This window comes from Lacerta agilis, chromosome 9, assembly GCF_009819535.1.
Source record: "Lacerta agilis isolate rLacAgi1 chromosome 9, rLacAgi1.pri, whole genome shotgun sequence".
Lineage (NCBI taxonomy): Eukaryota > Metazoa > Chordata > Lepidosauria > Squamata > Lacertidae > Lacerta > Lacerta agilis.
The window spans coordinates 1,649,721-1,674,960 of NC_046320.1; the positions used below are offsets into that span (position 1 = coordinate 1,649,721).

At 42.5% G+C, this 25,240-nt stretch overlaps 1 protein-coding gene across 2 annotated transcripts in view; it reads left to right on the top strand.

The window, feature by feature from the left end:
- The first annotated feature begins 563 nt into the window (after window positions 1-563).
- The window catches only part of ETFA (electron transfer flavoprotein subunit alpha), a 34,409-nt gene continuing 9,732 nt past the window's right edge, over window positions 564-25,240 (top strand). Inside the window, exons 1-10 of one of the 2 annotated variants that reach the window (XM_033159725.1) lie at window positions 564-734; window positions 5,837-5,986; window positions 6,765-6,846; window positions 6,938-7,020; window positions 7,316-7,415; window positions 13,014-13,124; window positions 15,247-15,348; window positions 17,841-17,909; window positions 18,354-18,436; window positions 25,038-25,103. In XM_033159725.1, the coding sequence (XP_033015616.1) occupies window positions 690-734; window positions 5,837-5,986; window positions 6,765-6,846; window positions 6,938-7,020; window positions 7,316-7,415; window positions 13,014-13,124; window positions 15,247-15,348; window positions 17,841-17,909; window positions 18,354-18,436; window positions 25,038-25,103 (891 nt within the window). In that variant the 5' untranslated portion in view covers window positions 564-689. The remainder of the gene's footprint in view (window positions 735-5,836; window positions 5,987-6,764; window positions 6,847-6,937; window positions 7,021-7,315; window positions 7,416-13,013; window positions 13,125-15,246; window positions 15,349-17,840; window positions 17,910-18,353; window positions 18,437-25,037; window positions 25,104-25,240) is intronic. The other variant, XM_033159726.1, reaches the window with a different exon arrangement.

A 25,240-nucleotide genomic window follows, 5' to 3' on the forward strand; every position in this document is an offset into this window, starting at 1 on the left:
TGTTTTTATTTTAAATACCTGTACATGATCTTTTTATATGTATGTATTTTAATTGCACCAATCCTTTTTTTCTCCAATGATTGCTTTTTCTATGCTCTAAGCTGTTTGTTTTAATAGTAAGCCACCTTGAGTTGGGGGGAGGGGGAGAAGATACACAGTAATATGAGAAGCAGCCCCGCCAACGTGAAAACTCTAGAATTGGCTGCAAGGTGTAGTAAGGTCACTAACTTGGGCGGCTTTAAAAGTCTGGACAAATTCATTGGCGGGCAAGTCCACCAAGGGCTTCTAGCCAGGGAACCTGTGTTCAGTCTCCAGCACCGGAGGGCCGGGCGCTGCGGAGCACAACAGCTTCGGCCTCGACGGCGCCACCCTCGCAAATGGCGCCGCCCGCTTCAAGACCGCGCGGCAACGTCAGGGGGCGGCTTAGCGGGACGGGATTGGCCAGAATGCGGCGCTCTGGCGACAACCTCGCGAGGTAGGCCGCCGACCAATCAGAGACAACGCCCGACTCCTCCCACCCTGCAAGCCCGCCCTCATTCCCTCACCTGCGATGGCGGGCGCCACTTCAGCGCCCCTGGTCTCCTCCTTCCCACGAGCTCTCGCGAGAGTTCTCTCCTCAGAGTGGACGACGGGGAGGGGATTCCTCTGGGGCGGTTGAGGCACAGGACGCGGCGGCCGCCACCACCGCCATGTTTCCGAAGCTCCTCAAGGCGCAGCGCCTGGCGCGGAGAGCGGTGAGTGGCGGAACATGCGCGGCGGCGGCGGCGGCGGGGGGAGGCAGGCAGGCAGGCAGGCAGCCCTCCTCCTCCTCCTCTTCTGTCGTCTTGTGTCCGTCTCCCACCCTGGCAGCTCTGCCCAACCTCCCTGCAGGGTGGGCCGCCTTGGGCCAAGGTCGCGCCTGGGCCTGGTTCCAGGGGGAAGGAACGAAAGGGGGTCTCGTGTGGCCTCGTTCTGGCGTCGCAGAGGGTCTGTGAGGATCCAGGAGGGGAGAGAGGCCGGGGGTGGCCGCCTCGCCTCGCCTCGCCTCGCCTCGCCCCAAGGTGACCCAGCAGATTGCTTGGCCCGATGGCTAATAGTCCTGTGTTTCCATGTGGGCTGCAGAAAAGTGGACTCTCCTCTCCTCTGCAACCAGAATGAAAATGCAGGATACTATAGAGTTTCATATACTGGTATATGAAATTTCATATATTTGAAATCTGAATCTATATGAATTTCATTTTTGTGTGTGTCTTTTAAAGCATCACAGAAACCAGGTAAAGTGTTCCTCCTTCGCCAGCCTGCTCATTCGCCTGCATGAGTGGCTTTCGTGATAATATTGTGGAAAATGGGGTTCACAGAATGTAGATTGAGGTTTATTGGTTGATCTCTGGGTGGCTTGTGGGAGCTCTGCAACAATTTCTGATTCACTGTTACGTCACAAAAGCAGCTATTCAGGGGCAGGGAGCTCAGTTCTGGCCCTGAAAACAAATTCCAGAACTGAGCATGTACTCGTGTTCTTTACTTTGCAGGGTGGGTCTTTCTGTCTCCTGAACTTGAGTATAGTTGGTAGACCATGTTCTAGTTTAAACAACCTAGTTCCTCCAAGTCAGATCTGTCCACCACTGGAGTAAAGTAATTACTGAAACACAGATTTATTATTCTCAAGAGTGTCACCCCCATTATTCCCTCTGTTCCACCAAACACATGGGGACCCCCCACAAGTAAAATTACTTTTCCTTCTCAGTTGATATACAGTTGTACATAGATGCTTTACACTTCTGTGAGATTTGCTCTTGTTCTCCTTTAGCCAATGTAACCTGCCAATGTAACTAGGGCTGGGTGATACCTGGTTTTCAACATCACAGTATATTACCAGCTAAACATTGCAATATACTGTTATATCACAATGTCTGAAATAACCATGGAGCTGATTTTCAACTTTATGATATAGCACCAGCTAAACATTGTGATATATTGATATATCACAATGTCTGAAATAAGGATGTAACTATGTAGAGGCATTGACTGGCTTCATGGTTTTTCCCACATTGTGATTTTTGCACAGCACACACATGCACCATGATTCACAACATATTGCCAGGTCAAAATTATGAAACAATATCATGAAATGGACTTCATTTTTGGACGATATAGCGATATATCGCCCAGCCCTAAATGTAACCTGTTCATAGTGCTCTGGTATCAATAGGCAGTGGGCCCATTGGTTCACATCTGTGGGTTAAGGTTGTACATGTGTAAATATGACACTCGACATGTCTTGTGAAATACAAACAATCTTTGCAATAGTTGGTTAAGTGTTCAATGTCTGAAACGGGACAGATTGTACACAGCCTGTTTCTGCAGCAATGTCTTAGTAGCTAAATGCTTAAATCTCGAAACAATTACCTTAAAGTGTCAGTCTTACTATACCATATTAGTCTAGCTCATTGACTGGTAGTGCCGCTTTAGGTTTTCAGCAAGAGAGAGGTCTGTTTCATTTGACATAGGAGGAAAAATGGGCTTCCATAATTTTGCAGAACACAGTTTCAGATATTAGCAATGCAGCAGTGTCTATCTTGTGGAATTTAATGCAGTGTTACAAGAAGCATTATTAATAATAATTATTAATAACAATAGTAATAGTTTGTATCCCAGAATGCATTCTAGTCCGGCAAAATTACTTGGGGCATGAAGCAGTGAGGATGTGGCCTGTGAAGAGGGGTTTCTGAAGTCTGGATAGAGAAGGCTGCATGTGGCTTTCTATGCTCCTACCTGTCCTTGAGACAGCGAAGAGTATGTATTAATTTCTGGAGTGATTTGTGGAATGGGAGAATCTGATGACTCTGTCCTGTGCCTTGCAAAGAATGATGGTTATAGGACATTGTATATGTGGAGCTGTAGTGGTAGTGGTATTGGTAGTGACAGACTAGGAACAGGAATGTAGTAGAAAATGAATGTGGCACAATAAGTAATAAAGATGTCCAGGGAAAGAGATAGAGAGAAGGAAGCAGTGAGGATCTGTGTGCCAAGTACACCATGTCCAAACTGCTGCTTGGCCAAAATTCCACTTCAGGCATCTCCAGAAAGATATTCAGAAAGATTTAAAGATTCTGAGCTCAGGAGAAGACAGTTGAAACCACAGCATTGTTGCTATTTAACAATTGATTAAAGACATTGGAATAGCTAAAATGTTTGATTTTATTTCCATATGATCATCTTAAGTGTGGAAATTTGATAGCTAATTTATATATTTATTCTTTACATTTATATCACATCTTTTCTCCAAGGAGCTCAAGGCAGCATGCATGGTTCTCTCCCCCCCCCAATCTTATCCTCACAGCCATCCACTGGGGGTAGGTCAGATGAGAGATAGTGACTGGCCGTCCAGTGGGCCTTATGGCTGTGTAGTGTTTGTGCTCTATGATGCAGCTATGCCCAACTAGGGTGTAATATAGTGCAAGGCAGGGTTCACACTGGAGGCAAGGGAAGTCTCAATCTGTGCTCTGGGGAACGTAGAGCTCTGGACTGTCTTTCATTGCAGGCTTTAAAGCGGAGGTTGGATGACCACCTGTCACAGATCCATTGGTTTTCCTTCATTGTAGGGGGTTGGGCTAGATGACCCCCAGGGTCCCTTCCACCAAGCATTGGAAATATTGGCCACCTGCAACCAAGTGAAGATGCCTGGGTGCCAGGATGGCGCATGACCTCTTCACCATCTGAAGGTGCATGCCTAGGGATCCTTGGATCTGGACTGTTTTCACACACTAGTGACACATCCTGTAGAATTCTATCCGTTATATTTTCTCTGCACAATCAAAATGAATTTCAGGAACAAAAAAGTTTTATTGAAAAATATGCCTTTCAAACCGCCTGGCCCCAAAATGGCAACTAGGTTTCAATTTTGGTGACTGTAAACCTGGTTTAAGGAGCCATTTGGCACCTAGCTTATACAGTGGTACCTCAGGTTACATACACTTCAGGCTACAGACTCCACTAACCCAGAAATAACGCTTCAGGTTAAGAACTTTGCTTCAGGATAAGAACAGAAATCGTGCTCTGGCAACACAGTGGCAGCAGGAGGTCCCATTAGCTAAAGTGGTGCTTCAGGTTAAGAACAGTTTCAGGTTAAGAATGGACATCCAGAACGAATTAAGTACGTAACCAGAGGTACCACTGTAACTGAGTTTCTAACACTGTTTCCAGCTCTACCGGTCCATAGAACAAGGAACAACCTGAAAATGGCTCCTCGGTCACATGACCTAGCAACCCAGCGCAGGGGTTTAGAATAGGTCTAAGTGTGTACCTGCCCTGTCAAACCCTCCCCTTCCTGGGACACCCTTTGGGGGGACTTATCCTGGCTTTGATTCAACTGGCTTTGGCTGAGCTGGTATAGAGGACTTACCGGTACCCCACAGCATCTCCAGCTGAACTGAAATAAATAACTTCAGCCTGGGCTCAGCTATAGATCTGCCTGTTCCAAACTTGCTCATCCTGGCAGATCTTGGGTTTGGAGTGTGCTATAAATAGCTTTGCCATCAGATTTAAATGGAAGTTCAAAACACACTTGCCAAGGGAAGGCTCAATTCTTTGAACACTTAAAAAAAATCATTTTCCATGAGCCGATGATAATAATGAATGAATGAATGAATGAATGAATAGAAATAAACTCACACCAAGTCCTTGTTATGTTCCACATGAAGGAATAGTGAAGACATTGATTTATTTTTATGTAATCTCAGAAATATTAATAAATCAAACCCTATGCTACAAAACTTGTTATAGGAAGACTGAAGCTTATCCTATAACCACCACATATGCAATAACATTCCTCTGACTGTATGTCCCCTCCAGCAAACACCAGATTTTCTTTTAAAATACATTTTACTTTGGAATTTTAAACTCTAATCTTTCAGTGGTTCTGCACATTTTGCTTGTGACTGGACTATAAATTTTAGCAAGTGTGGGCTTTTTGCCATGAAAGCATGGATTTATTAATCAAACAGTGCATACATGCTTGTAACTTTTATGAAAAATGATTTATGAAACATAATCAAAAATATGGTTTTTGATATATATTGGCAGTAAGTAATTTGTTACTGGCAATTCACCTCAATGATTTAAAAATCCTTGACTCCTTGATGTGATTTAATATACTTAAGTTGGAACATGAAGAATTTTACAGGAACTTTTACACTTCTGATCATAGTTACAAATTGTAGCCTAATTCATTGTTGCATATAACAAATTGTCTTGGATGACTACATAAATTGAGTTCACTGACACCTCCTGTGTATGCTAAGTGTGTATTGCAAATGTCATTTGAGAACAGTGAGTGGAATCTACACATTGGTTGGGGAGTGTTGTGGAGAAAGACCCACCAAATTAGGGACGAAACCTTTGACCCTAGAACTCCAGCAATTCTGAGATAGTTGCGGAGGAGCATCTTTGTGCTGTATAGATATTGGAGGAAAGGCTTGAAGGGAGGATTTGGAACAAGTAATGTAAGAACATGCAAATTCTTGCTTGTGCAGTCTGAGTATGTTTTGCCCCCAGCTGTTTCTGGTATGTCCTTAGCATCTGGATTACAAGGGGCCTTGGGGCATGGAATATCCTAGTTAAACAGAGGGGATTGGGCAGAAGTGTCAGAAAATGCACTTGCTCTCTAAACAAACTATTGGTTGGGATAAGATTGCTGGCTTACGTGATTTCATACCATATCATTCAAAACTCAAGGATTCTGCAAGGACATCTTATAGGAAGGTACATATGACTGCAATGTTAACTTCGCCAACAGGTTAATTGAATTTAAGAGCTACAAGCGTTGTTAAACCCTCTCCCACCTTCTCTTGTTTTAAAGGTCTCCTTGCTTCACCGGTTTCAGAGTACCCTAGTAATAGCAGAACACACAAATGAGGCTGTTTCACCTATTACATTAAATGCCATCACTGCGGCAAAGCGTCTTGGAGGGGACGTTTCATGTTTAGTAGCTGGCACCAATTGTGAAAAGGTAAAAACATTGAAAAGGGAAGTATGATTTCTGTATTCTGAACTTGTTATTTGTTTAAAATATTTTTATCCTGGCCTTGAGGGAAGGAGGGCTGGGGATTCAGGTCAGTGGAACATAATCATGCCTGATCTTTTTTTAAAGAGACTGCCCAAATATCATTTTTTTCTTTTCAGGATAGGCACCTTATTAGTGATGATAACAGACCAGGTTTATGACAGATGTTCCATTGGCTTTTATTGCTCTGAGCAACTGATATATCCAATTGTTTATAGACATTCAAATCACCTAATAATGGACTGATGTCCTTATATAATGTATGCTTAAATACAAATATATGCTGGGTTTGGGAATTGTAAGAGCAGCTTCTCTTATCTACAACCACCATGATTAAGGTGAAAAATTACAAAAAACCAAAATCTAAGGGTTTGTCTAGTAAAAATGGTTAACTAGTTTGGCAAAGAGAATCTCAAACTTGCATATATCAATCAAAATCTGGTTGATTTTTTTGAGTGCTATGCTAATTTCGCATTTGGAATGCAATTCGACTCTTGGTGTTTGGGTGCTGGTTTCAGCCAAAATAAAGTATATGTTGAAGTATGTGTCTGAGTGTGTTGTGTGTGTGTGTTAAAACAGAATGCTGCATTCCTTTCCCCCCTCTTGCTCTATCTGCCCAGAGAGTCTTCTCTTACTATTTATTTGCCACTCTTGCCAGTAACATCTGGTCACAGCAGTAATGTTTTGCACATACAAATAGTGATAATAAACCTTTTCATTGCAGGTGGCTCAAGAGCTGAGCAAAGTGCAAGGGGTTGTCAAAGTTCTTGTTTCGCAGCATGATGCATACAAAGGATTTCTACCCGGTAAGACTCATTTGCTTGTCACTAAGATTCTCTGCAGTCACCATTGTGATGGAAAATACAAGGTGTTCTGACCAATATGTTTCATCCCCAGAGGAGCTGACTCCATTGATTCTGGCAGCCCAGAAGCAGTTTAATTACACCCACATCTGTGCCGGGGCATCTGCTTTTGGGAAGGTGAGCATATATGACATCCACCACCAATCTGTTGCTCCAAAGAGATTGATCCCTAAACTAATTTATAAATTATGACTTGTAATTATTGCATATTGATATATACATTCAGGGCTTTTCTAAAACATTTAGTGTGCTGCTTCTATACCGCTTCTATTACTTTCATGTGCCAGATATGTGTTTAGTGTATTGTCTAATTTGTCTGTAATTTTTAGCAATAAAACTAGAGTAGTAGTCAGCATTATGCAGGTTTATAACTTGTTAGCAACATTTGCTTCTATCTGTTTATTTTGTTTAGAATCTTCTTCCTAGAGTGGCAGCTAAGCTTGATGTTGCTCCTGTCTCAGACATAATTGAAATAAAGTCTCCTGACACTTTTGTGAGGACAATTTATGCAGGTGAGCTGTTTCAGTCTGTATATGATATATAGTAATAATAATAAAATAATAAAAAATAAATAAAAAATAATTATTTATATCCAGCCCTTCAGGGCGGCTACCAGCAGAATTGATGATGATGATAATGATGATGATGATGATGATGATAATAATAATAATAATAATAATAATAAGCGATAAAACACCAGATATTAAAAACTTCCCTGAACAGGTCTGCCTTCAGATGTCTTCTAAAAATCAGATAGTTGTTTATGTCCTTGACATTCCACAGGGCGGGCGCCACTACCAAGAAGGCCCTCTGCCTTGTTTCCTGTATCCTCACTTCTCGCAGGGAGGGAACCACCAGAAGGCCCTCGGCACTGGACCTCAGTGTCTGGGCTGAACGGAGGGGTGAAGACGCTCCTTCAGGTATACTGGGCTAAGTCCATTTAGGGCTTTCAAGATCAGCACCAACACTTTGAATTGTGATCAGAAACGTACTGGGATCCAATGTAGGTCTTTCAAGACCGGTGTTATGTGGTCTCGGCGGCCACTCCCAGCCACCAGTCTAGCAGCCGCATTCTGGATTAGTTGTAGTTTCCGGGTCACCTTCAATGGTAGCCCCACGTAGAGCGCGTTGCAGTAGTCCAAGCAGGAGATAACCAGAGCATGCACCTCTCTGGCAAGACAGTCCGCGGGCAGGTAGGGTCTCAGCCTGCGTACCAGATGGAGCTTGTAAACAGCTGCCCTGGACACACAATTGACCTGCGTCTCCATGGACAGCTGTGAGTCCAAAATGACTTCCAGGCTGTGCACCTGGTCCTTCAGGGGCACAGTTACCCCATTCAGGACCAAAGAGTCCTCCACACCAGCCCACCCCCTGTCCCCCCAAAACAGTACTTCTGTCTTGTCAGGATTCAACCTCAATCTGTTATAGAGGTTTGCATTAGGGAATCTAACATCACTTTGGTAACAGGAAAAGTGGAAATGGCTTTTCTGACACAACTAATAGGATCATCCCTAGTACTGCAGGATTGTAGTCCAAAGTCCCAAGAAACCAGATATAGCTTCTTAATTAACAGAATCTGCTGACATGTATTGTATTTCTGTTAATGCATTTCTGATAAGATTTTGCAAACTGTAAGTCATTCAGTTAGTTCCTTTTATTTAATATGGGTTACATTAGTTCTGATTTCAGTAATCCACAGGGTTATCTTTTCTAGTTAGTGAGACATTGATACGATTATTTGTAATATTTAATTGACTTTCCCTAATTATTTTGCTGCCCTTATTTGTCTAGCCTTATCATGCTTGTCTGATCTCATAATTTAATTTGGACATGAAAGCATTAGCTTCTATGGCTTTAAATTTGTTATGGCAGGATTTATTTCCTTCCTTTTGTCAGTGTTCCCTTGCCTTCAGAGACTGATGGATTGCTTCTAGGTTTTGATGTACCTTCTAGTAATTTCCTTCTAAAATTTATTTGTGCTTATCTGTTACTAGCAGTGTCTGTTTTTCTTCCCCCCAATATCTATTTTTCTGCCTCTTCCATCATCTCTTGTAAACATACAAGTGAGAAGAATCACATTGACAATGTGTTGGGTTTATAAGGAATTAATTGGAAACTTAACAGCCCAGTTTTAAATGATTGGTCTACCCAGATGTTACATACTCAGTTGCTAGATTTTGCGCTGCCTTGACGGATATTCACCGAAGGATGGTTTACACCACAAACTAGGCCCAAAATGCAAGACCTGTGCTCCTTCACGCTCCCTCCCTTATAATCGCTTTTAACCGTTTATCCTTGTTTCTATACTTTAAAGTTATGTATGATATAACCACCTTTTAATTACTTTCAATTACTAGTTTTTATTCTTTACCTGTTTTAAGTCTTATATGTTCAGTTTATCTGCATGTTTTTTCTTATGCTGGTCTGTGACAGAAATAATTTGATACTGATACTAATGATTGGTCTACAGTCCTTAAATATATTTACCTAGAAGTAGATTCATGAGGGACGCAGGTGGCACTGTGGTCTAAACCACAGAGCCTAGGGCTTGCTGATCGGAAGGTCAGCGGTTTGAATCCCCGCAACGGGGTGAGCTTCCATTGCCCTGTCCCAACTCCTGCCCACCTAGCAGTTTGAAAGCACTTCAAAATGCAAGTAGATAAATAGGTACCGCTCCAGCGGGAAGGTAAACGGTGTTTCCGTGCGCTGCTCTGGTTCGCCAGACGCGGCTTAGTCATGCTGGCCACATGACCCGGAAGCTGTATGCCGGCTCCCTTGGCCAGTAACGCGAGATGAGCGCTGCAACCCCAGAGTTGTCCGTGACTGGACCTAATGGTCAGGGGTACCTTTACCTTTACCTAGATTTATACTGAAATTAATAGTGAAAGGGACTTGCAAGGAAACAGGTTTAGGACTGCAGTAGGTCTCTTACTGGCAGACTTTCCGAAGAACAAATAGGTATAGTATGACATAAGAAGCAACAACTGCATAAAAAGCATCAATTATTTCTGAGAGTTGCCTTTTCATAACTTACTTGTAAAATCTGGTTGAAGGAATTAAAAGTGCAGCACTTTTAATCTTTTCTTTTTTCAAATGCAAACCAAATTTGTCAGTACAGTGGACACTCGGGTTGCGAATGTGATCCGTGCGGGAGGCACATACGCAACCCACAGCTCCGTGTCTGTGCATGTGTGGGTTGCAATTCAGCGCTTCTGCGCATGCATAAAGTGTGATGTAGTGTTTCTGCTCATGCGCGAGCGCCGAAACTCGGAAGCAACCTGTTCCGGTACTTCTGGGTTCGGCGCGGTGTGCAACCCGAAAACGTGCAACCTGAAGTGGCCGTAACCCGAGGTATGACTGTAGTTTCTTCATGTAACATTCTGAGCATGTAACATTCTTTTGAATTTTTGAAAGAATGTTACAAATTCTGAAGAAGTGTGCATGCAAACAAAAGCTCATACCAATAGCAAACTTAGTTGGTCTCTATGGTGCTACTGGAAGGATTTTTTTATATTTTTTATTTTGTTTTGAAAACATAACTTCATTTGCCTTGGAATGAGAATCACAGTAAGCATCCATCTGCAAAGTCTGTCCAGGTTTGTTTGTTTCTTAAAAAATATTTTTATTAAAGATTTTCTTGTTTTACAAAAGTACATGCTTTGTCTCTTTTTCAGGTTGTACAGTAATTCTTAGAAATCAATTACATTTGCTGTGAGACATTAGTGTTGAGTACAGTATAAGGTTTGGGAAGAAGAGGGGGGAGAGGAGGGGTGGTGTGGTGAGGCTTATATTCTCTTGTATAGTGTACGTGTGGGGTTTTATGTCAGCGTCAACTGGGTAGGTTCTCTTGCTATTCGTTTATTACATTTCCTTGGTAGTGAGATGTATTAGGGGGCAGGGTGTGGTTAGTTGGCCGAGGTTGGCTGCAGTGAGGTTTGTTTGCCTTGGGGGGGGGCTTGTTGGGTCAGGTAAGCAAGATTGATTTGTATGTTGTTGTTGGGTTCTTGTCGTTGTCTTCTTGGCTGTGTATGGGATAAAGGGGAGCCATACTGGGGTGAAGGTGTCCTCTTCTATTTGTCCCCATGTCAGTTTCAGTTCGTTGGTTAGCTTTTCTAGCAAGCTGATATGGACTTAGAGGGAGGTTTAGACCACATTCTAGTCCATTGGGTGGGGTTAATTTCATAGCCTATGCCGTGCTCCCATTGTTCTTTGATTGCGTCAAGGGAGTTTGTGGGATTTTGGAGCAGTATTTTTTATATTGTGGATACCATCCCTTTACTGTATCCCTCTGCTGTCAGGAGAAGGTTTTCGAAAGTAGTCAAGCGCCTAGTGGCTGCTGATTTTACTGTTGGATTGTTTAAGAAGGCATGGTGATGTGTTAGCCAAGGTATTTGGTTGTCCCCTAGTTTGTCTTGTATTTCTTGTCTTGGTATAGGTTTGTTGTTGTTAATAGAAATCTTTTAGACAGTGTAGGCCTTTGACTTGCCAGGTTTTTATCTGGAGGTTTTGTGCTGCATGTTGGAATAGTGGGTGATAGGCCAGGGGGTTAGTGGGGATGGAGATAGTTTGCCTGCTTTTCCCCTCCATGCATTAAGAATGGACTGTGTGAACCTGTTCAATGTTGTTGCCCAGGTTTGTTCATATTGGATCACCACTTTCTGAGCAAAAGTCCCTTAGTCATGGAGTCAGTGGATGGCCATGAGCATTTTTTTTGAGCAGGTTTACGTGGCAGTGTTAATGACTTAATAAACCATGCTTCATTTTCCCGAGCTCAGGCATTGGGTTTGCTTGCTCGCTTCTCTCCTTGTGAACAGCTGCACTTGCTTTAAAGGAGGAGCCCAAGGAAGGCAGGCACGGAAGGCAGGAGGAGCCCACGGAAGGAAGCGGCGGCGGGGGGGGGGCTTCTTCCCTGCCCCCTTCCCCCCCACGCCCTGCTGGTTACCAAGCCTGCCCTGCTTGCTTTGTGGCGAGCCGGGGGGGCGGGGCGGCGGACAGGAGCTCCCATCCGTCCGTCCCAGCTCGCTGTCAAGCAAGAAAAGCAAGAGCCACTTGGGTGCTGTGCTTCCATCCTTCCCTCCCTCCCTCCCTCCCTCTCTCTGTCTCTCTCTTTCACCCCTTCCTTCCTTTCCTTCTCTCTCTCTCTCTTTCACCCCTTCCTTCCTTTCCTTCTCCCTCTTTCTTTCTTTCTTTCTTTCTTTCTCTTTCTTTCTTTCCTTCCTTCCTTCCTTCCTTCCTTCCTTCCTTCCTTCCTTCCTTCCCTTCTCCCTCCCTCCCTCCCTCTCTCTCTCTCTCTCTCTCTCTCTCTCCTTCCTTCCTTCCTCCCTCTCTGCTTTCAAATGTCTGACCACAGCCTAGATAAACCACACATTATTTACAAGTAAAAAAACCACACCATTCAGTTTTGCTGTGGGTTCTTTTTAATACCATTTCACTCATTACTAGCTGTATGTAGGCCAAGTTGAAGTGCATCTCAATTTGCAGATAGTCACTTAGGAAATTTATAATCAAAGGGATTATAGTGAAAATGAATGATCACTGGCCTTCCTAGCTCCATAGTGTCTACACTGAGTGACTGACAACAGCCCTCTGGGATTTTTACACGTTCCTATCCCATCATACCTGGAGATGCCAGGGACTGAACCAGGGACCTTCCGCATGTGAAGCAGATGTTCAGCTGCTGACACCAGTTCTAGACTAGACCACACATTTAAAGTACGTGACTTCCTCTAGAGAATCCTGGGAACTGTAGCTCTGTGAGTGGGAAGCTACAGTTTCCAGGATTCTCTGGGGGAAATCATGTGCTTTAAATGTGTGTTGAATGTATGATGTGAGAAATGATGTGGGAAATATGGGGGGGGCGCTGGAGGGATCTTTGCACCACGGCGCCGGATAAGCTTAAGATGGCCCTGAGAAGCAGAACCCTTTGCTGTGTCTTACTGAAAAATTCTTCTGTGACACCAAGGAAATGTGAATCCATTTTTTAGTCTCTTAAATTTTCCTGCATGAAAGGATTGTTTTGTCTAAGCAACAGCATTACTGCCCTCTGCTAATAGCAGCTGATAATTGGAGTTTGCGATTTTATTTTAACAGAAAGTGTGGTCTTTTTGTAGGAAATGCCCTGTGCACTGTGAAGTGTGATGAAAAAATAAAGGTGTTCTCTGTACGAGGTACTTCCTTTGAGGCTGCATCAATAAGTGGTGGTAGTGCTACGGTAGAGAAAGGTGAGTGTTCAGTTCAGTTTGTTTGGGCTTTTCCCCCCTTCTCAAGTTGAAATTGGATTACAAACATTATTGTCAAATAAAAAGGCAAAGTTCCACAAGTTTGCATTTATTGAATTCTTCCCTCTTACACTTTTCCACTCTTTGTCTCCTAGAGTCCTGTAATCATTCCACATGGATATCTCTTTTCTTGTAGCCGTCTTGGGTCGGGTTTTACATGTAAAACTACTGTATCAAAATTGCAAAGCCATTTTTAATGGTTCAATTGATTCAAACAAAAAAGAGAGATTTCCTGCCAAAGTAAAATACCCCTTCCCCCAAAGTATGCATCACACCAGGTCTCTTCTACAGCTCATGCTCCATTAACCTGCATGCAGCCATGTACACACTGCTTTTGCCCCAGCCAAGGCACCACATAACCGTACCAATACCATATCTTAAACCGAGTGGTGTTTCACCCTTGCTGTTTCCTCTGTGGTGGCGATGTGCTTTATTTCTGTCATGGAGAGTTAGAAATGTCTGTATTCTTGTTTTGGTTTTATTATGAATTCTTATGTTCTTATTTTGTATTTTCGTGTTGTGAACTACCCTGTGATCTTCAGATGGACTGCATACACTATAACAACAACAACAACAACGATTGCAACAGGCTAAATTGTGGATAACTGTGTACAGTCTGTTAGCCTATCTGTAAGCCTTCTTCAGGGGCTTATCTGTAAAAGAAGTAAAAGGACAACACTTACTAAACCACATATAAAACACTTGTAAACTGATTCAAAACCTAGTTTTGGCTGCTTTGATGTATATAATAATAATAATAAATCTTTAATACGGTCAAAGACCAGCAAGAAAATTGTGCAGTCCAATTCATATAATTGGTATCTACTTAATAAAATTACAATTAAAATTTTGCAGATTTTAAAAAGTTTTATAAAATTGTATGGATGGAACTTAACCACCTGTCAACATTCCTACGGTAGTTCGACTAGGGTATCAGCCACTGGTATTTGCTGTCATCACAGTGCGCTGCTTTGATGTAATAATAGACATGCATGCTTGGAAATAATTCAGGCTTACTTCGGAGTAAACATCTTAGTGACTTCATGTGTTGATTTATTTGCTTTATGAGCCCTAATGTTTCTGGTGGACAAAAACGTATGGAGGCATTTGTGTGTGTGAACTAGATCAATTACCTGCATCTAAAGGGCAATTACATGCACTACTACCATGCTGGATGCTCACTGTTTCTCACTGTACATTCCCTTCTGGGAGTCTCGGTTTCAGTTGTTTTTACTGTTTTATCTCTTCTTGTTTGCCACCCTGGGCTCTTTTGGGAGGAACAGTGGGATAGAAATTTAATAAATAAAAAATCCTATTTAAGTCTTGGTATATTATGAATGAATTCATATTAACATCCAGAGGTATAACCATATCAGTGTTTTATTTATTGTGTTTTTTTAATGGGGGAAGGGCTGTAGTTCAAACCCCGTCATCTTCAGGGAGGGTTGTGAAAGTCTGAAATGCTAGAGAGCTGCTGCCAAACAGTGTAGGCTGGGGAAGGGAGCATTTGGCTTTCCACATGCTGCTGGACTACGACTCCCATTATCATTGACCCCGTCCCCTGTGACTGATGGGCATTGGGAGTCCAGCAACATCTGCAGGGCCACAAGTTCCCCATTCCTAGTGTTTATAGTACTGACATAGATGGAGCAATGATCTGACTTGGCATAAGGTGGCAGCTTAGGTCTGTTAAAATTTTAAATTACTTGAGGTTTACCAATCCACCCCCCCCCGTTAATTAAATGTACAAAAAGTGTAGAATCGTAGAATTGTAGAGTTGGAAGGGACCATGAGGGCCATCTAGTCCAACCCCATGCACTGCAGGAATCTTTGGCCAAAGGTGGAGAACATAAAACTCTGGGATTAAGAGTCTCCTGTTCTTATTGCCTGGACTGTAAATAATTTTTAACATGTTTTTGTTTATTAATGCAAAGATGTAAGATGAGCTGATATATATAATATCGCATATACCAGAGTTTGGGCTTGGAGGTCATTTTTATGGCTACCACTTTGTACCTTTCAAAAGCTCAGTGTCTTTTCTTTGTTTTGTTTTTGATATAAACAGTACCTGCAGCTTCACCAGCTGGTCAGTCTGAATGGATCGAACAAAAGTTAACAAAAAGTGATCGGCCAGAACTGACTAGTGCGAAGGTGGTTGTTTCAGGTGGTAAGTAGTGGCTAATTGGCTAGAATTATAGTGAACTAGTGATGAAATTTCTAGCAAAGTAGAAAATAACAAAAACTTTGTTATACAGTGGTACCTTGGTTCTCAAACTTAATCCGTTCTGGAAGTCCGTTCGAAAAACCAAAGCATTCCAAAACCAAGGTGTGCTTTCCCATAGAAAGTCATGCAAAACAGATTAATCCGTTCCAGACTTTTAAAAACAACCCCTAAAACAGCAATTTAACATGAATTTTACTATCTAACAAGACCATTGATCCATAAAATGAAAGCAATAATGTACTATACTATAAAATAAATAAGACAGTATTGTAGATGATAAAAAAATAGAATCTTTTTCTTACTTGCACTGATGATAGTCATTGTTTGGATGGGGGGCTTTTATCCATTTCCACAGACACACAATCAATCAGTAGCTGAAATGGGTTCCACACAGTCACAAAAACAAATTAACTGAAAAAGCCTCAAAAACAAAAATGCAAAATAAATAGCAAAAACAAAAGCGCCAAATACAGTGGTACCTTGGTTCTCGAACTTAATCCGTTCCGAAATGTTTGAAAACCAAGGTGTAGCTTCTGATTGGTGCAGCCGCCCTGGAAACAATAGCCGACAACGGCATCGGACATTTGGCTTCTGAAAAACGTCCAAAAACCAGAACACTTCTGGGTTTTCGGCGTTTGGGAACGAAGGTGTTTGAGAACCAAGGTACCACTGTACCTCCTACCATACCTAAAGAGTTCTGACCAGTAATCTGTAGTTGGAAGCTGGAAAATGAGGAAGTGTACAGTTTATTGAAGTGGTGTGGGATTGGATGAAATAAAGCAACTGTAAATATCAGCATTTGTCTTGTAATCAGCATGAATAATAAAAATGCTAGAAAAGCTTAGCTTGAAGAATGATCTGCTTTTACAGTGAAGGCGGTTTGCATGCATTACAGGTGTCCCCTACATTACAAGTTACTTTCCAGGCCCCTCCCCATAAGTAAAATCCCGTAAAAGGAGCAGCCTCTAAAAAGCCTCTGAACGCACACATTTCCCTGCTGTCCACCTCTATTCCCCCCCTCCTTCTCCACACCTCTCTTTTCCATTAGAGTTGGAGCTCTGGGTCTGGCTGGAACCCGGAGGACGCATGGAAAAGTGGTTGCTTCTGCTGCTGTGTTACCCCACTTGTCAGTTGTTAGGCAGAGAGACTGAGCAGCATAAACCAAGCCTCGCTGCGCCTCCAGTCTCTGGGGCTTCCTCCGCCCTCACTGGACGTCCTCTTTGGGCTTCGGGGGGGGGGGTCTCCTCACAAGCCACAAGGACTCTCCAGTTCTCTCCTGCCATTTCCTGCTATGATTCTATATATTTAATTATTCCCTGGTGCTGCGCATATACATGGTCACATGCAATTAGAACATGCATAAGTGGCATGCCTATACTACAATATCACAACTAGTTTATTACATGTATCTCAGGAAAGAATAAAATAGCAAAAACCGGTACTCTACTTTATTACAGTTGTACCTTGGAAGTCAAACGGAAACCTAGGCGCGGCTTCTGATTGGCTGCAGTTGGAAGCCACCTTGGATGTTCGGGTTCCAAAGAACATTTGCAAACCGGAACACTCACTTCTGGGTTTGCAGTGTTTGGGAGCAAAAACCTTTGACTCGCAAGGCGTTCGACTTCCGAGATACGACTCTACTTGAAAGCTGTAACTCTCAAGCCAGCAGGGGGAGTGAAGTTACTATGCTCTAATTCCTCCATTTTTTCAGTTATGGAAGATATGTAAATAAATGTGTAACGTATAATTCTGAAGAAATAATTACATTAATCTCAAACAGACGACATTCATGTTAAGGCTGGTGACAAAAATCAGTCACCCCTGGCTCCATGCCTGAAAACAGCACATCAGGGCATGGACAAAAATAGCAGAGTAGCATGAAGTTCCGTGGAGTTCCAGTGTAAGAAAACACACACACACACAGGAAGCAGAAGTTCTTCAGTAAAATTTTACTGAGGTTCTTAGAGCATAAAATGGTTACAAAGCCCAATATTCTTGCTGGATCTCCAGGCAAGGTGCAGAACTTCACTCCGAAGAGCACATCCAGTTACAGAGCCAAAAACCACAGACTGTATTGAAGAGAAAAGATAGAAGGAATACAGAACCATTCAGTAGCAGGATATTTACCTCTTACTCTGATAAACACAACCCAGATGCAGAGAAGCTTTGAGAAAATTCAGAAACATTCTGCACCCATAAAACTCCACAATCCCTGACAATTCAAGATTCATAAAAGTGCTACAGAATGTTCAGTTGGAAAATGAATTGTTCCCTGGCTGGGATGTGTATGTGTGCCTGACAGAATGCACTGCAAAAATCGACAGTGGAGTGTGCAGCAGCAACAACAACAACAACAGCACTTTATTACGATCATGTATTTAGTCTGACTCAGAGATTTCAAGGCACTTGAACATATCTAATCTCTTATTTTTAAGGACGGGGCTTGAAGAGTGGAGAAAACTTTAAACTGCTGTATGAGCTTGCGGATAAGTTGCATGCTGCAGGTAAAAACTGCTTTTACTCCTTGGTTCTAGAGCAGTTAGGGATGCTATCTATCCTATGGGCATATCTTTTGAAGTCTGAAATTGGCTAAATGTCTTGCAGCTGGAGACTTTTGCGCATACATTAGCTCGGATCCTAACGTCCATGAGGGGAGTGTAATCGGGCTTTTCTGCTCCTTCTTTATGGCTCCCATCACGACCCCCCATCTGTTCCTGAAGGTTGAGGGCCTACAGCTGCTGAGGGGCCTAAAGCTGGAAGGGTGTACTGGGGAAAATCAGGGATCCCCACTTTTGTTGGAAGCTGCCCAGAGTGGCTGGGGCAACCCAGTCAGATGGGCGGGGTATAAGAAAGAAATTGTTGTTATTAATGGGAAGACACATAGGATGAAGCATTAAATGTTGGCTTCTATGTTTCTTGAGATAACTTTATCTTTTTTTTGCTTCTAGTTGGTGCTTCTCGTGCAGCTGTTGATGCAGGCTTTGTACCCAATGACATGCAGGTTGGACAGACAGGCAAAATTGTAGCACCAGTGAGTATTCAAATTATTTTTGCAGAAGAGACTGGTTAAAATTCCTTGGAATAGTTCAGAGGACCACTGCCTTTTCCTAATGGAGCTGTAGGTAATGCAGTCTTCAGGCTTGCATGTAGCCTGCCAGCTCCCCCACCCCCTTTTCCAGCCTGTAGTACCTTTAGGATTGCTAGAACCCTGCCCTTTTCTCTTCATGGAAAGATTCCCTTCTGGTGCATGGTATCATTGCAGCAGTTTAAGTCGAGCTTGTCATAACTGACTATCATCACCCGCAGAGCGTGTGACATTGGTGAAATGGGTGTGGTTTTCTAAAGTAGACTTGGCCTGATTTGAACAGAATGACAGAAGCTTTGCCTCTTGGGATGAAGGTTGAAAAGGGAGTGTGACGGAACCTATTGCAACCTCTTAGCTTAGTCATATAAAATTTACAGCAAACAAACAAAACTAAGCCAGGCCTCAGCATCTTAATACAGCCAAACACGAGGCATATCTAATGCCAAAATCTTTAATGCCTCATTTTATTTCCCTCTAAGAAGGCATATAAAATAATTAACAAAAACAAGCATTTGCTGTGCCAGTTATTTTTTTAGAAAGGTATTTAGAGAGCTCTGTGCCTTATTTGTCCTGAATGATGCAAAGCTCTGAGGGCTAGGATACATTTCCTAATCTTATTGGATATGTAACAAGAATGACTGCAATTATATATTTGTTTGCATGGTTTCAGCTCTAAATGCAACATCATTGGCCTGTTGTGTTTTCATTCTTGAATCCCCAGGACTGCAGTAACTTGACCGGTTACATATTTGTTTAAGGGGTGCAAATAGATATTACAAGGTTCTTTTTAAGGCAGAACAAAAACACAGAAAGGCCTCATAATGTAAGAGAAAATTGAATTTAGGTTTTGTGGACCTTGATACAGATTTTAAAATCACAATACTGGCATAGGAAAAATATTAGAGGCAGGAGACTTGGATCATTCCAGTATAACTCATTGCTATAATAATATAGTGCTTAAACATTTGGCATGCCTAATGAAATGGCTGCCTCTTCCTCTTTTAGGACATTTAGAGGATGCTGTGTGAATTCTGAGTACAAACATTTTAAAGTTACCTGGCATAGAATCTGAAATCGGGGGGGGGGGGGGCGGTTATCCACAATATGGAAGTTTCATATCTAGGCATCTCTGGTTTTTGCAATAAGTTGTGTTTTGAGTACAACTGCACTTAGTAATAATCCTGATGCAGTATGATCTTCTAGGGCAGGGATGTCCCAACAGGTCGATCACGATCTACTGGTCGATCACAGTGGGTTGGTGGTTGATTGCGGGATCCTGCTTCCCCCCTAGTTTGGGTCCCTAAAAAAACCTCAACTTTGGTAGATCACTTTTTTTAATAGTGGGAGTAGATTGCTGTCTCTTGAAAGTTGGACATGCCTGTTCTAGGCTAAATTTAGACCAATAAATAACTACTTGCGTATGAAAAGGATTGACTTGATTGTTGATGAGCTGTATACAAAAAATTAACAAGAATCTGCATGTCACATGGCTGAGATTTTACTTTTGGCAAGCATGTCTTAAACAATTAAATCAGGTTAATGGAGTAAATCTCATTTTTTCAGTGGATTGAAAATTAAAATCTCCTTGGCATTTAGATGTGCATCTCTTAAGTCACAAATGCTTGACGAAGGAGGAAGGGATATAAGGAGCAAGTAAAGTTGTGAGGGAAGCTCTTCTGTGCTTCTGCTCATGATGGTGGTGGGGGGGAGTATTTTGTCATGGATGCTTTATAGGCTATTTATAGGCTTCAGAATTGGCCTAGTGGGGAATTCAGCTGATATTGAGTGGGGTGTGTCTTTGAGGCAGGTTGGAAGAGATTTTGACTGATGCCACTGCTTCTCTGCTAATGGTTGGGAGATGTCAAAGGGAATGGTTTTGAAAGAAGATAGCCACATTTTCTCACTGTTTGCCTTTAATTATGCTTTCACTGATTTCAAGAGATATATTTGCTTTTGGCCCCTTTAAAAAAACCCTTCCTGTGCTAACCACAGACATACACTAGTTTGTTGCAGACCACTCTGGAAAGCTTGGCAGCCTGTTGAGTTCCTTTAAGTGGAGTAGAAGCTTTCTCAAAATGCATTCATCTTGCTCTGTGAACAAATGGCCAGTTTGTTCAGATACGTTAAAAGTGCATAGTCCTTTGGGAATGTTCTTAGAAGCAAAACATAAAAAATGATTGTACTTAGTTGACTAAGGGGTGAAAAAAAATTCCCCATTCAATAGGAATGTTGTCTGAAATGTTTCATTATAATGCAGGACTTAAAGTCTGAGCTGTGCAGATAAGTAGTCCCTACTATTTTAGATATCAGCTTACAGCATTATGGCCTGGGACTGCTGTGGTATGGATTGCTACATTGTTGGGCATCTTGGCCCATCACCCATGTCGTCCTCATTCCAAACTATTTCCTGGCACCAAAATGTGCAGAGCTGAGATAATAAATGGGCTTTCTCATATCTTGCATAATCCTGAAGCGTTTTTGGCCACCAGAGAACTGTTCTATCAACACGTTCACAGGCACCTAAGGTATCTCTCCTTCTAATAGTGAACTTGGGTGATAAGTGTGGACAGAAATGGAGCCAAGATGGGACCTCTGAGGAACAAGAGGGAAACATCTGTATGTTTGGTGGAACCTTGAGGTTAGTGGAAAGAGGAAGAAATATTTAGAAAATCACTCCAGTGGACTGGGGACAGAGCATGTTCAGTAGCTGAAGTCTTAGTTGAAAAAGAAAAACTGAGGTTGCTTGGTGGGTGGGAGGAGAATAAATTGGCCTGTTGGAGGAAGGTGGTAGCACTCCTGAAGAGGAAGCACTCAACTTTGTGTTGGGAATGAACCAGTGATTTTAAAACAAACAAACAACATGGTCAGCTTGATAATAAGCCCTCTTGGTTTAAAGCTTATTTTGAAACTGACCCGAGTTTCTTTTTTAACTTAAGATCCCTGGTTCCTGTGGATAAGCTTGACAGAAGTCCTCATGGCTGTGTGGGTAGAGTGGGGAGTTCATGACTGACACTTCACTTGGAATTGCGATGGCTTCTTTGCATAATTATGTATTGTGGTTTGGCAGTACATACACACCAGTCTATTATTTAATTATTTATCTTATACCTCAGTGATCTTGACATTAATTCTGCTTAGCAAGTTGTGCCTTTAAAATAGTACATTCTGGAGCCCCTTACTGTAAAATTTCTGTGAAGATGCACATGGTAAACTAAATTAAGTTCTCAGAACTGACAGTTTGTTGTTTGGGAGGAGGGAATTTGGGTATTTCATTAATGGACCAGGAGTGATGTTGATGGTGCAAAGGTTAAGTCAGTGCTGTTAACAGATTTGGGGGGGAAATGCCCATTTCCTCTGAATGCTCAGCAGCGTTGTCTGCTTTTTTGAGCCACAAACTTCAAAGAGCTGTTTGTATGCAGCTGGGACTGAATTTTCAGGTTCTCTTTCTCTGACTTGCTAAAAAGCTGAAGACTGACAGCGCCTTTCATCCTACATTATCCAGTGTGGCTTTTAAGTCCAAGAGAACCGTGTTCTCAAATTGATGCTCTGTTCCTCAGGGGTTGGTGCAGAAACATTAAATTGTACTAAAATATTCATATGAGAGTGCATTTAGCTGAAAGCAATTGATGTGCTTTTCCCATGAGAGCAAAAAGAAACGCTGTATGGCCCTGCACTCAAGCAGACACCCTAAGCACGCTTAAGAGTAATCACGTGTCCCGGCTGATCAAAGCCCCATATAAGTTCTTAAAGTGAAAAGGATTAGAAAGGGATGAAATTGTTTGACCTGGCAGACTCTGTGGTGATGTGAACTACATCACTGCTTGGGATTTGAGCAGTTTTTTCCAGTGCAATGTGGGCTCATGAAATATCCACATTTTTCCTTTCCTCCCCTTTTAAAATGGCTTAATTGCTGCTTCTTTGCTCTGCAGATTCAGCGGGGCTGCATTGGGGGGGGGGGTTAGAGGGCTCCACAGATACTGGCTTCACTTTTTAGCCAACCATTGTTTGCAGTTTCCATTCCGCACACACACCCCCTGGTTGCCTGGCATGTGCAGAGCTGGAGAGAGAGAGGGGGGGTGCATTTGGCTCAATATTGTTTACTCTGACTGGCAGAGACTACCAGGTTTGAGGCAGAGAGCTGTTCCTATCAACTGCTAACTGAGCCTTTTAACTGGAGTATCTGGTAATTAAGTATTGGACCTTTTACATACAAAGCATGTGATTTTCTGATTCTTCTCCAAAGTTAAGAAACCATATTTATTTCTCATATGGCTTGGAAGAGATTCTCCAAACTGCAGTGCAATTGAGAACTTGGGGGGGGGGGGTGTTCCCTGTGTGCTCCTGGCTGTTCTGCTCTCTATATGGTCAGGGTTCCTGTTGAGCTTGCAAGTGGATTTGTTGGCACCTTAATAAGGAAAATATAAATATTTAACCCGGAGAGCATAGCACATTGAAAATTGCACTGTACTACCACTGCAGGGATGATAGCTTACTGTGACAGGCAGATATGCTGTTACAAACGTTTTACGTGATGTTTGGTCTTAGAACCACATAATAGGTGTGTGTGAGATACACACACACACACACACACACACACAGAGAGAGAGAGAGAGAGAGAGAGAGAGAGAGAGAGAGAGATTCAAGTTGTGCTTAAGGCATTCAGAAGCATGTTAAATTGCCACCTGTTGTTTCTTCACTAATCCGTATAATTGCTTAACTTTGTATTAATATGTCAAATTTTGCATGCACAAAAACAGACCTCTACACATTTCTTGGCCACCATTGCCCAGTTAGTGCAGCCTTACCACAGCAATGCATTGTCAGCAAGAGCCATAAGCGCAAAATTCCCATCAGGGTCTTGACTCTAGTTAAAGTGTTTTGTTTTGTGGGACCCACCCCTCTTGTTGAATCTATATGATTTTGTTTTGGTTGTAACTACCAAAACCTCGCTTGCTGATGCCACTCTTTGATGCACTTGGGTCCCAAGCCATTTAGAGCGTTGTATGCTAGTACAGTCGTACCTCGGGTTACGTACGCTCCGGGTTGCGTACTTTTCGGGTTACGAACTCTGCTAACCCGGAAGCGCAACCCGACGCGATTAGCGCATGCGCAGAGCGTTTTTCATGTTTTTTTTGGGGGGGGGGTTGGGTTTTTTCGGGAACGAATTGTTCGGGTTACGTCCTTTTTGGGTTACGTACTGTAACCCGGAACGGATTAAGTACATAACCCAGGGTACCACTGTACTAACACCTTGAGTTGGACCATGCTGCTTGCTGGCAGCCAGTGCAGTGCTTTCAGGTCCAGTGGTACGTGGTCTCATGGGGCTGCCCCACCTAGCAGCTGCATTCTAAACTAGTGGCAGCCCCTGGAATGTCTTCAAGGTCAGCTCCACATCCATTGCATTATAGTAGTCCATGTGGGATCTCACCAGAGCATAGACAGCTTCAGTAAAAAATGTTACTTTTACTTGCTTTCATAATTGTAATTGTTTTATTTATTTTTATAAATGTATATTATATTCTTGTGACCTTGCCTGGGCAGAGGAGAAAGAAATATTATAAATAAATAGGGTGAAGCTCTGTCATTGGGGCTTTGTTGTTGTTCAGTCGTTCAGTCGCGTCCGACTCTTCGTGACCCCATGGACCAGAGCACGCCAGGCACGCCTATCTTTCACTGCCTCCCGCAGTTTGGCCAAACTCGTGCTAGTCGCTTCGAGAACACTGTCCAACCATCTCATCCTCTGTCCATCTTGGGTGGCCCTGCATGGCATAGCTCATAGCTTCCCTGAGTTATTCAAGCCCCTTCGCCACGACAAGGCAGTGATCCATGAAGGAGCATTGGGACTTTACTGCTGAGTAAACATGCATGGAAATGCTTTGAGAAGTCAATGGATAAGAAATTTGCTGTGGGGTACTGTTGCTTTCTGAATCTTATGTGGTCTGTATGCCTATGTCTCCCCTAAACATTGAGTTAAAAGGCAAGGCTTCAGTGTCAGTGAAAGAGCAGCTAAAATGACAGATTGAGAATTGCATTGCTGGCTCCTCCCCCCTTAGGATCACTAGGTTTTGACATGTTGGGCGGTGACTGATGTGGTTTCTTCCCACAGCAAGTAGAATCATAAAATTGGATGGTTGGAAGAGACCTCAGGGGTCATCTATCCTACCTCCAGCACTTTCTGAGGGAGTCTATTCCACTGTCAAACAGCTCTTATTGGCAGGAAATTCTTCCTGATGTTTAGTCAGAATTTCATGCAATTTCTATGCATTGATTTAGGTCCTACCCTCTGGAGGGTATGTAATGTCCATCATCTATGTAATATGTATGGGTATGTCCATCATCTATGTAATAGCCATTTTCAAATAACTGAAGGGCGATCACATACCGGTAGATGATGGAGCAAGTTCCTTTTCTTAAGCCAGAAAGAATATTGAGGAGCAGAAGCAATGTAGACTGAACCTAAGACACCCACTGGTAAAATTTGTTTGCAGAATGCATTTTCCCACTAGTTTGAATCTTTATTTCAATTCTATTCTGTTTTCTGTTTCAGGAACTTTATATTGCTGTTGGAATATCTGGAGCAATTCAGCATCTAGCTGGAATGAAAGACAGCAAGGTACTATAGAAAAGTTTATTGGTCATAGTCAAAGCAGAGGCAAGCTTCCTTTGGGTGGTGGCAGTTGAGTAAAATATACAAATACAATAGATTAATCCCATTCTAGAAAGTAAATCAGTTGTCAGTATCACAACTTT